The sequence below is a fragment of the Hermetia illucens genome, chromosome 6, assembly GCF_905115235.1.
Source record: "Hermetia illucens chromosome 6, iHerIll2.2.curated.20191125, whole genome shotgun sequence".
Lineage (NCBI taxonomy): Eukaryota > Metazoa > Arthropoda > Insecta > Diptera > Stratiomyidae > Hermetia > Hermetia illucens.
In genome coordinates this window covers 56,066,533-56,079,193 of record NC_051854.1, presented here as the reverse complement: position 1 = coordinate 56,079,193, position 12,661 = coordinate 56,066,533, and the positions used below count along the sequence as shown (strand labels likewise).

General features: G+C 43.6%; 2 protein-coding genes across 5 annotated transcripts in view; one reads left to right on the top strand and one right to left on the bottom strand.

The window, feature by feature from the left end:
- LOC119659849 (box A-binding factor) overlaps positions 1 to 2,454 on the top strand; it is an 85,390-nt gene extending 82,936 nt beyond the window's left edge. For all 4 annotated transcript variants that reach the window (XM_038068148.1, XM_038068150.1, XM_038068147.1 and 1 more), the window contains one exon: positions 1,005 to 2,454. In XM_038068148.1, the coding sequence (XP_037924076.1) occupies positions 1,005 to 1,669 (665 nt within the window). In that variant the 3' untranslated portion in view covers positions 1,670 to 2,454. The remainder of the gene's footprint in view (positions 1 to 1,004) is intronic.
- The window catches only part of LOC119659851 (thialysine N-epsilon-acetyltransferase), a 147,018-nt gene that overhangs the window by 112,864 nt on the left and 21,493 nt on the right, over positions 1 to 12,661 (bottom strand). The gene's annotated exons all lie outside the window — the stretch shown is intronic.

Here is a 12,661-nt window from a genome sequence, read left to right as displayed (position 1 = left end):
GCAGATCGAGAGACAGGATCGTACCTCGGTCTCTGGGGTAGTTTGCCCCTATATTCCCGATTTAACGACAGCGCTAATTGAGTCTTCCGATCTTTTGTATTGAATTTGGCTTTCTTTGAACTCTGCCTCCTAATCGATCGCTGAGGATTCTGCGCTCGCCTATGTATGCACACACTCAGTTAACTACAATTTTTGTAACTATAGGGTGAAGACGCAATTGGTTTCTAGTACAAATCTTATATCGTATACATCATACCAAACCCTACTCATCCCTGGATTCATCGTGAGATATGTCGTCCAAAAGCTCCGATTATCCTTTTTAATTTATTTAGGAGCGCTCACGTTTCATATCTTCTGTAAAGTAGTACAGTAGGAGACCTGTACTTCGGCTTATATGTACATACTGCCGATGTTGGGAAGATTGAGTAATAAAAAAAAATTGTAAGAAAATATAGCGACGGTGCTATAAGAAGCCTAGTGCCTATACAAAATTTTCTTAGTAAAAAACATTTTTTTAGCTCTTTGCCTTCGTTATTTTATTCATCAAACATCCTATGATGCAAGAGAAATCGCGCTTTTCTCTTAAGAAATTGGTGATATCGAAAAGTAAATTTCAATTAGGCGCAGCAGCGAGGCCATCCAACCATTTCTTTGATTATATTGTGATTTAAATCACGTCAATACCCTAACCTTTCTATTTTTTAATTAATTTGTGTAGTCTTTTTAGCTTTTAACTCTTAGTAATTAGTAATGCAAGAACTCAGATCCTCCCGAGCCCGCAGTTTTCTCGTTTTCGCAGAATAGCGATGCACTCCAGCCTGTATTTTTTCTAATTTGGCTGATGCAGATGGGTCAGGTGAAAGTTCAAAAATGGGAAGGAATAAGAGGTACTACTTCCTAATTGATGAAATTTTGTTTGACTCAATATTGGCTCTCTTGTCAGAATTGTATATGTTGTTTGAATTTTGATGGAATTCGAATAAAATTTTTTTTCTTTTTTTCAGATCTTCGGATGCTAACTTCATCAATTCAACACACAAGCTCTCTCCAACATTCCAACAACTCAATATCTACTACTCAATCATCAATACAAACGGCGACAAATAACACAACGCCACCACCACATTCCTCACAGCAGAATCTTTCCCCAATTCACCAATCACAGAATCTCTCTCCGCTTCACTACTCAACACCTCTCATGACCGCCACAAATCTTTCACCAGCTTCACCAACAAATAGCAATAATAACAACAATAATAATAGCCCGACTATAAAATACATGCAGAAATATATGTCACCAACGCATCAACTGACCCAACAGCAACATCAATCAGCACAAATGTTCCACCACTCGAATGTCTCCTCACCTGCCGATCAACCACAATTCCTTGCTGATGGTTCACCAACATATAGCCCGGTTCAATCGCCCAGTTACCTCTACGATGCCCTGGCTGGAAATGGTGAACATGATATGATCAAGTTGGAGCATATGCAACGCACTCATCATAACTCCAGCAGCAGAAGTCCATCACTGGACAAAGACCAAGATCATCAACAACAACACCAAAGCTTTCAACAACAACACCATTTACATCACAATGGAAGCGATGCGATGAGCCTCCATGATATTGAGCATATGCGGAAACACACCGTTGTTAAGATGGAATAACATTTAAGATTAGCATTAACATTTTCTAATCCATACCAACGAAGTACTCACTAGGAATTGATATACACATAAATTGGAAGGTTGGGGACGCCATATTTATTGATTGGTGTGAAAGTAGGTATTTCTGTGAAGCCTACATTTAAATCTATGTAAAGTTTTGGAAAATCTCATGTTCGAGAAAGGAAATTTGCACAGCAAACTCAGTTCTTTTCTTCGAATTAGGAACAACTTGTAAATGATTATTACCGAAGGTCCTCCATTTTTAAGAACCAAACCATTTTGAATGTGACAAATTAATGTTATACGAAGATCTCTGAAAATTAAAACAAAAAACAAGAAACATCAACGCAAGTGCATAGATCATTATATTATCTATACTAGCTAAAACTAAACCTAAAATTATATGATCAAATTTTAAATTTATTTAATCGTCAAGAACGGTCGCACCAATATCCCTAAAGTAAAATAGTTTCGATGCAAAAAAGATCATAAAGACAAGGATTTAAGCCATGACAATTCAAAATTTGTTTTAGATTAGACACTCTACATAATAACACACGATAAATACTATAGGTAAATTCAAATTAACTGTAAATTACATTACTCTTTAATGATGGAGATATAGATTTCCATAAAGTTTGTAAATATTAGGATGGTAAGATTGTTTTCATTTAATATTATTTTTATGATGAAACTTGTTTCATCTCAATAACGTTTTTCTTAGCCAGTAACAATAGTGCGAACATGATAAGTTTTATAAATAAATTCTCTTCTATTTGATGTAATTTGAAAGAGGCATCTTTGATTTATGAATTTTATCCTTATTAAACGAATAAGGTAGACATCCACATTCCAATTCCAGATAACTCCGTCATTGTTATAACCGCAGACTCGAGATAGGATATGGATGATTCGTGCAAGCTATTGCTTTTGCGAATGGGTGTGCTACGCTGGAACTATTGCTATGTAACTCTCCAAGCCCCATGGTGACAGTTTTTCTGCCAAAAGCCGCGACAATAGAAACGGAAGACCTTATGGGCCTCCTAATCGCCCAGAATGAAGATCTCCATACCCGACCATGGAGAGTCTTCAGAAGCAAGTTGGAAGGCAAGGCTAAACTCCTCACGATCGGGGTAGATGACCAATCCCTGGAGGCAATCAAATGTCGGAGTGGCCATATCAACTACCGATTTGGCAACATTCCCGTCCATGTGCAGAGGGAAAAGCCGAAGAAAGGTACCTCGGAGGAGACACCGCGTGAAAAACATACCGAGGTCCCCGAAGAAGTCTCGAAAGCCATAGAGGCAGAAAGGACTGGATCAACCAGGGAAGTAGACCTGCTGCCCAGTAAAGAGCAGAAGCTGGACGACCTGGACCTAGCACTCCTAGGGCTCAGGGTGGACAGCGATGCGCAGGAAAGCGCCATGTCGGAGGAGGAGGGCGACACTCCGACAGTGGAGAAGAGCTCCAAACAATAACGGAACCAATGGCCAGCATTATATTAGAACTAACGTTCTAAAGCGTAATCCTCTACATCACTGTCAACACGCTTACCGGCCAGTACGGTCAACTGAAACCGCTCTGTATCAGTTTTTGGATATCGAAGGAGCATTCGACAACACATCGCACACAGAGATACAAGATGCCCTGAGCCGCAAGGGAGTGGGAAACACCCTGGCATTCGGGATGGGCAAAATGCTAGAAAAGTACAAATTCTATTGTCATGAACACCGCTCAAGGCTGTCCACAGGGTGGGTACTACCGCCGCTGATGTGGAGTATGGTAATGGATGAACTCCTGGACCTGTTAAAAAATACTGGAATACAAGTCCAGGGTTACCCGGACGACATTGTTTTAATCTGTAGGGGCAAATATGAAGATACTCTATGTGATAGAATCCGAACTGGACTAAGGGTTACTAGTGTCTGGTGCAGGAAGGTAGGACTGCGGATCAACCCAGCCAAAACTACCATAGTACCATTCACTAGGAGGCGTAAACTTGATTACCTGAGAGCCATAACATTACATGATATGGAGGTAAAACGAGAAACAGAGGTCAAATATTTGGGAATTACGCTAGACCAAAAATTACTCTGGAAGACACATGTCGGAAACACTTGTCGGAAAGCCACGAGGGCTCTGATGACTTGTAGATCCATAGCAGGAAAAAAATGGGGTTGCAGCCCGAAGATACTACTTTGGAAGTATACTGCAATAGTAAGGTCAATGATTACCTATGGAGTGGTAATCTGGGCAGAAAGAACCGAACTCAGCACACAAGCCAGGGAATTACATAAGCTCCAAAGGCTGGCTTGCGTGTGTATCAGTGGGGCAATGAGGACATGCCCAGCGGCATCCCTGGAGCTCCTTCTGGGATTAACCCTTCTCCATCTGCACATATAGATGCAGGCAAGGAGGGCAATATTCAGCTGCCTAAATCGAAAGAAGATTGATATTCTTTGTATGCGGTATCCCGAATTACTGATACCAAGGGATAACATGACAACGAGGTTTCACTTCGATAAGAAGTTTGAAACACGTTGGAGTAACAAGGCAAACTGGGAGAGCGTGGCTGCTACATACGACTTAAACCAGCAACTGATTACTTGGTAAACTGATGGATCCCTCACAGCAGAGAGAGCGGGTGCCGGTGTCATTGGTCCAAGGAAAATGTACTTTGAACCAATGGGCAGGTACACTAGCATATTCCAGGCGGAAATATACGCCATAGACAAATGTGCCTTCTTTAATCTGCAAAGGAAATACAGGGGGCAGAACATAGCTATTCACACCGATAGTCAAGCAACGATCAAGGCATTTAGGTCCAACCAGGTGAACTCTAAACTGGTGTGGGAATGCCTTGAGAGACTGAATACACTCGGCTGGTCCAACAAGGTTTCGATACTTTGGGTTCCAGGCCATGCTGGGGTCGGGGTCATCAAAAGAGCTCATACCAATATTTTTTCCATGTCGGTTCTCCGTGTTAAGCACTTGTAACAAACTCCAAACCTCCACAAACGTTTGGCATGATGTTGGGGACAAAACATATTGCCATCCACAGGCTTGTAAACGTGTTAGTGCTTTCTGAGCAAACAGCCAAATTCCTTTTGATTTGTGCTAGAAAACGAAATTGTAACCGCTTTCAAACCTACAGAAACCAAACCAAACACTCAATCCACAAGTTTGAGTTTAGGGCGGCTTGTTCAGGTTTGGTAAGCGTGTGGATCCGGCATAATAAAAACAGCAACCATAACGTGCTCACTTCACCCCTGCAAAGCGTTCATAAGTAAAGACCCTGCCAATTATACAGCCGGTCTTCACCACGATGAGGCTAAAGGCTAAAGTTGAGAATGTTCTCCTAGTTACAATGCAAACTTTACAATGGCAGGTCCCACGATCGGGTAGTCCTTCATAAGGATATATCAAGACATTATCATCCTCGCGCCCCTGCTTATTACTTGAGGATCAAAATCTTAAAGAGGCTAATTGAAAGTTTTTCATTGTGGGAGTTCTACCTGGTAAAAATTGAAGCGGCCGTCTCTGTTTGTGTCGGTCTTTCGGTCATTTCCCATCGACTTTGATGTTCTGTCCAAGTAAGTTCTCATCGGCACGAAAGTCATTGCCTTAGATTATGGATTTGAGAGGTTAATTGATCAGCTAAGCAATTTGATAGCGCAATTCACCGTTGGCTAATAAAACTAATTCGAGATTCTTAAATCGTTCAATTCTGAGCACGCTGTTAGCACTGTGATTCTGCTACATTCGGGTCCGTCGTGAAAACTCTGCTTTATTCAGATTTAGTCGCACTCCCCTCTACCGTTCTTCGCCACGTCTTTCTAGGGCAATCCACTCGTCGGCCATCTTAAAATAGTGTGTCTCATTGGATGACCATAATCCGCAATGGAGTGGTCGCCCTTCCTCAATGTATGACTTATCGACTGCCACTTCCTTCCGAGCAAGTGCTTCTTCTTCTCTTAGTTCTTCTTTGCCTTAGACCAGAATACTCCGATACCACGACGCAGACATGAACTGATAAAGCTTTCGAGTTTTTCGATAACAGTGGCGGACAATTTCCATGTGCTACTCTAGGTAATAACACAGAGAGAACACTGTTGAGATAGTTGCATTTCTAAAAATTGTACAAAACAGAGGAGACCCAGAAGCAGCTCTTTCTAGATATACGAATTGATCAATGCCTTCGATGGCGATGGCCAGTCATTTCAAATTTCGAGCCATTTGGCTAAGGCCTTTTACTTTATGAAAGAGTAAGCAGTCACAGGCGTGGTCAAGGTATTTAAGGAAAGGTAACATGGTCCATTGAATCTTTCCATGTCTTTCAGCCAAGGCGGCATGAAGAACGTCACCGGTAATGAGAAAAGAAAGTATCGATGAGAGGATACAACCCTGCCGGAGCCTGCTTCCACGTCAAGTTCGTCAAGCACGCAAATACCCTTCCAATTATCGTCCGGTAATTCGTCTTTGAAATCTTAACGATCGTCTTCTTCTTCTACGCATTTGGACCAGTGACCGAAGGCAAACACGCGGCAGTCATCCCCTGTTTTGATTCCTCTCAGGTGGCCTGTGGGTTTCACGTTATAGCTTGCGGGAACCAGTTCTCTAGGGACTTTCTCAGTTCGTGCGTCGCCAAAATCAGCGACGCGTGGGAGGGCGTAAAACTCAAGGTCATCCCTTACGACGAGATTCCCAGGAGAGCGGTCGCTTGCATCTGGTTGCCGAAGATCCGCATGGATAAGGATAAACTCGTCCAATTCCTGCGCCTTCAAAACCCCGGGATTCCCATGGACGACTGGATTGTTATCAAGGAGGACCTTAGACAAACAGCCAAACTTTGCTACTCCGTATAAGCGAAGAGTGCCTAGAGGCACTGAAAAAGGCCGACTATAAAGTGCGGTTCGGAGTCAGGAATGCAAAGGTAAAAGTGTTCCGCTCTGCAAAACCGGACGACGACCTAGATCCAATCGACGCCGCAAACGAGCTGTTAGAGGAGATATCGATCGACGGTCCGACGGGGACTGACGAACCCCCCACGAAAGCAGATCATGTTGAGGGTAACGCAGATAAATCTGCAGCACTCGAAGTGCGCCTCGGCTAATCTGCTTGTCTTCCTCTTAGAGGACGACATCGACATTGCACTAATACAGGAGCCCTGGGTCGGACGCGACCGAACCATCAAAGGGCTCCAAAGCAAATATTTTAATTTATTCCACAGCACAGGAGACGCTGATCAGGGTAGACCTAGAGCATGTCTTCTCGCGAGGAAGAGTCTGTACGCTTTTCTGTGTCTGGACCTGAGTTCCAGCGACCTAGTCGTGGTCAAGCTGGAGTAGGCGGGGGCAGATAACGTGTATATTTCCTCGGCTTACGTGGCTCACGACCGATCAGCTCCGCCAGAAGAACTACAACATCTGACGAATACCATAGCAACAAAGAAAGCCAACCTGTTGATAGGTTGCGACGCTAATGCAAGGCATACGCTTTGGGGCAGCTCGGAAATCAACGAGAAAAGTGAGTGATTCTTTGATTTTGTTATTACTTCAAACCTATCGGTGTGTAACAGGGGCAGTACACCAACCTTCCATTTCCTCTGCTCGGAGAACTGTGACGGTTGGGAGGAGGTCCTTGATATCACCCTAATAACCGACAATGGGATTCGTAGGGTGGAGGGCTGGAGAGTGTCTGACCAGAGATCCTTCTCTGATCATAGTTGGATACTGTTCAGTCTAGACCTCGGCGCGGAGGATTCCAAACCCTTTCAGGAGGATCGACCCCAGGAGGACCGACTGGAGAAAGTTTGCTCAAGTAATTAAGAACAAACTTGCCGGTGCGGAAATTTGGTAAGACGAACGACAGACGAATTGGAGTCAAAGATCGGGGCTCTTGAAAAGGCATTCGATACCGCCTTTAAAGTCTCGTGCCCTACTAAGTACAGCAAAAAGACACTGCATCGTGGTGGAATGAAGATCTCTCCAGCCTCAGGAAGCTGACCAGAGAAAACTTCAACATCTGCTACAGGCAAAAATATGGACTGCCTGACCGTCAAGAGGCGGTCTTGGTTGGACTATTGTCAGAACATCGAAAACACCAGTAACTCTGCGAGGCTGATTAAGATTCTGTCCAAGGAACATAAGAGCCCATCGTTTCTTAAAAAGTCGGAAGGGTCCTGGACGGAATCTTCTAGCGAAACCTTGGAGCTGCTGATTCAAACGCGTTTTCCCGCCAGCGAGGGGGACGGTGAGTCAGAACCTTGAAGCTTACGGCCACCCCAGCTGTACAAGGCTATCAAATCGGTAATTACCGAGGATAAGATCGGCTGGGCTATAAACAGCTTCTCCGCATATAAATCTCCAGGCCCAGATGGCATAGTGCCAATCATGCTAAAGAAGCAGCAAGAAAGGGTTGTGCCGCGGCTTGTTGAGATTTACCGGAGCTGCATCTGTTTTGGATACGTACCGCAGTCCTGGAGGCGCGCACAAGTGGTTTTTATACCGAAATCGGGCAGGCGCGGTCATGAGTCCGCGAAGGACTTTCGATCAATCAGCCTGATCTCTTTCGTGCTGAAGACCCTAGAGCGCGTCATGGACATTCACTTAAGGACAATTATGGAGAGAATGCCTTTCTCTACGTCCCAGCGTGCCTACCTCCAAAGAAAATCCACAGAAATCGCCCCCGGGAGGTAATTGGTATGATTGAGCGGTCGCTGCAAGCAGTATACCCTAGTTGCCTTCTTAGATATAGATATATAACAACGTTAGTGCCAACACTTCCACATTAAATACATTGCAGTGTGCAGTGCCGTCAGACTACGTGAGTCCGGATGCTGGGCAGCGAAATCCTACGGCCACAGCAACATCCTAGACGAAATACCTCGGGAAATATGGGCATTCCGCATGGACTATGCCACACGCAAGCTGGACTTAACGAGAAACTTTGCTGTGGACTTTCCAACCAGGGAAAAGTAGAAAACCGGCGGGGTGTTGCAAGGTTATGACTCAGTACTCTTTACCGACGGATCAAAGATGGCCTGTGGAGTTGGCGTGGAGGTTTTCTCGAACACACACAGTGTATCCAAGTCGTATGGTCTTCCAGGTTTCTCCAGTGTATTCCAGGCGGAAGTACTGGCGATATTGGAAGTCTGTCGATGGCTGAAACGAGATTCGAGCCCTAAGCGTAACAGCCATTCTGATCGACAGCTAAGCGGCCATCAAGGCCTTGTACTCAGTAATAACATCTCCCAGGGCGGGTGGGGCAGTGCAGAGACATGGTGAACCATCTGGGCGGTACGCTCAAAGTCACCCTCGTCTGGGTTCCCGGAATGAGCGGGCTGACGGATTGCCCAGGCTCTGCTCTGCTCTTGATAGCCCTTCGGTGAATACAGTCGGTGTTCCGCTGGCGGCTGTTGGGGGCCGAGTCTACTCGCACTACCTAGCAGCCGCGGGGCTAAGATGGCGAAGGCTTACGAGCTGTGCCAAGTCAAGGAGAGTGTGGCCCGCTTATAACATAGAGCGATCGCGAGATGCATTCAAGATTACGACGGTCTGCACGGGGCACTACTCTATAGGGGATCATGCTGCTAGGCTCGGCATACCCTACAATTCGCATCGCGGAAACTGCGGAGAAGGAAAGGAAACCCTCAAAAAACCCTCAAAATGGTGCACTACAGCGCTAGTTGGGCTGCTCGGAGCGGCCAGTGATACCTACCTACCTACTTAGGTTTTCAATCAGCAAGTGAATGCAGTTCAGGAAAGGCTTCCTAAAGGTGACGTTGTGATGGTGATGGGTGATCTGAATGCAAAGACCTAGTCTAATAATGTCTTACTGAGATGGGGAAATATGGTCTTGCTAACCGTTGTGATATTGCTTGAGTGCAGAATCTGTACAAGATCGGGTGGGTTTTGACTGAAATTACGACCAATCAGGTTAATCACCTCATAATTAGCAGTAAATTTAGGAGTTGTTTTCTGGATATGGTTAGCAAAAAGGGCTGTGTTACGCTCCCATTCGCAGAACACCAGATATAACTTCTGCACTTCATCGATCAAAATATGAAACGGCATTTTCCCAAAACATTTTTGTCTCAAATCTTTCTGAATCGGCCAATTCTACATAGGTACATAGTTCGCCTGCCCACACTGACAGAAATACATTTTCTGCCAATTTCTGTGTTTAATAGGAAAATACGAAAATAGGTTGCCAAAGTGTAATACTATCTATCTAGTTTAGCAGCATGTTGAAGGTATTTAAACGGCAGAACTGTAATACTGGCCACATGTTGCCTCAGTGAAGTCCAGAAACATACTGATATGATGTGGACGAAGGCGCTAATGGGCTTCGCTAGCTACATGCTTCGGACACATATCTGAATATAATGATGTATACAAGTTTTAGTATCTCCATTAAGTAGAAATTTCAGATTGCATACATTGTGGGTATTTTATTATAGATCCATACTCTCAAAGTTATTGGCCTATTTTCATTCCTCCAAAAAGAGGGTGTGGCGAGCGATTAGAGCTGCTTTTACAGTAAATCAGGGAATTAATCTTTCGTTTTTCTAATTTTTTCTATTTTATGGGAATTTACAAATGATATATGAAATATTGAAACAATTATTGCAACACATTGTTTGGAATCTAAGGGGAAAGGAAAATGTTCTTAACAGGACGGCTTTGAAGCAAAAAAGGTTAAATAGTTTTTCACCACAAGAACTGCTTTTACTTTTCCCATTGGCAATGGAACAATTTACTGAAGTTTACCCTGTCAATATTTTCGGTAAAAATCCCTGTTACATATATACGCTTGCAGTTGGGTGCCCATTTGGGTAAAAATATTTCTGACTCTAAATAAATGTAGTAAATATGTATATGAACATATGTCACCTGCAAAGTCCATGTGTAGAGGGATTATTCAGTCATTGCGAGTAAACACGGAATATCGAGGCGAACAATGAATTCGGGAGGCCAACCAAAAATATAAATTCGTAAATTGTTTTTCAGCAATTCATGCTGACTTGTATGATTTTGTGTGTGCTGAATCCAATTATTCAATCTACGTTTGAGTTTATCACAACGCATTTCCGGCTATAATAATAATGAGAGATAGCCAGGATAGTAAAAGTCAGTTTAAAAGTTAGTTTTTGGATGAAGTGTCCAAAAGTAATCGCCATTCATGTTTCCATTCTATTGGTATCTTAATATCTTGAGAGAAACGTTCGCCTTGCTCTTCGCTTACTGCATCAAGATTTTTACCGGAAAAGCCTAAGTTTGAATTTAAGTGAACGTTCAAATTCATACTTCATCAGATTTCTAGAAATTCGTTCCATATGTGCTGAACTACTTATCTTTTTGCAGTCAGGGTTTCTATTGCGGCAAGGGAAACACAAGAATACACGTTTAAATGCTGCAAGCATATATTTGTGTTTAGGTTATTAGTCTTTCATGATCGTTGATTCGTGTAAGTTTTTGAATGCTCGGTCCCACAGCTTCACTTTGGCTAAACGAGGAATTTTTGTAGGTACTAAAAACAAGGTCCAGTTTCTTAACAAATTGCTTCATGGGACCCAACTTTATATGAAGGAGTAGCATTATTTTTTGGGGGCTACACAAACTTGTTGCCAAATTGTTTTTAATTGTCACCGCTAGGTTTTTGCTCCATTCATGCCATTGGAACTTTCTTTCTCACCACTTTCTTAAATCCACTACGCAAACAAAGCGGGCCTTGAATTTCTCGGGAGCTGCCTGAATCCGTTACCTACATACTATTCCGTTTTCCTGCTGTTAAGAAATTTCCTGGCGTATTGCTTGGCAACTTCCCCCACAGCGAGATATTGACCTGAGAATTCGCAGAAGTAATACTATCCGAGCATTTGTTACCTCTGGTTATTCATGGTTGATGTCCTTTTCTACTTCGGTCTTAGCTGATCCCGGAACTTACGGAGGGGTCAGCGCTCGCTGGGGGCGATGCGTTCTATTAATACGGGCTCAATGAACACTACCCGACTTGGGTTCTGAAGGGGCCATACATATGTACAAACGATAAACATTATATAGCGCCCTTACACTCAGGACGTTTTCAGTGGCACTGTCGGCACAGCATGAAAAGACCAGAAGATCTTTACATCTGCCAGACGGGCTTCGTTAAATTTTAGGCTGCTCACGGATTCACCAATTTGATATCAGCCTAAGCGACGTCGATGGCTGGAGAGTTAACGATGCTTTCATCAATTTCTAAATCACCGATGAAAACGGCATCGAGTAGCTCTGAGCTCAGACTACCGCTGATGGAGCCGAAGCCACATCAACGCACTTGCGTAAAGTATTAAGTGAAAATTAAGTGAAAGTTTTATATAGAATGCATTAACGCAAACTATATGAGCTTCCATTTAGAGAATTACTAAGCCATTACCTCGCGTAGGAAAGTCTACTGAGGTAATGATTCAATTGACCGTAACCCCTATTTAATTTCCTACGATATTGCCGATTTTGTCGGCACTTCAGTTTTTTTCTGCAAAATTGATATTGAAGCAAGTCTTAACAAGGGAGTTGCCCCTTACGCACAGAGTTTCGCCATATCATCGGACAATAATCTTCGGTGCCGTAGTGGAGCGGGTTAGGGAAATTACCTTCTAGGAAACTAGGTGGGCAACTTGAAGGCCAAGGTGTCGATATCATGGCGAGTACCTAGGCTAATAGCGTTCTTCCCTATTAGCCTGAGTTGTATCCATTAACGGTAAATTCTGGGTATCAGCGGTTCACCACCTCAAACCAGTTTCACCTAGTTTTATCAATGGAATGGTAACACGAGAATGCGAATAGAGAGATCGAAGCGTTAGACCAGGCGCTTTCCTAATTATCGGACTCCCCTTACACAGACGTTCGGAAGCGAACGGGCCGCAAACTTTTTTATAGACTTGGGACCGTCACGTTGTATTTCACCAACGAGGGCGTAAACAAGTTTCTGATTATCAGAATAACTTAT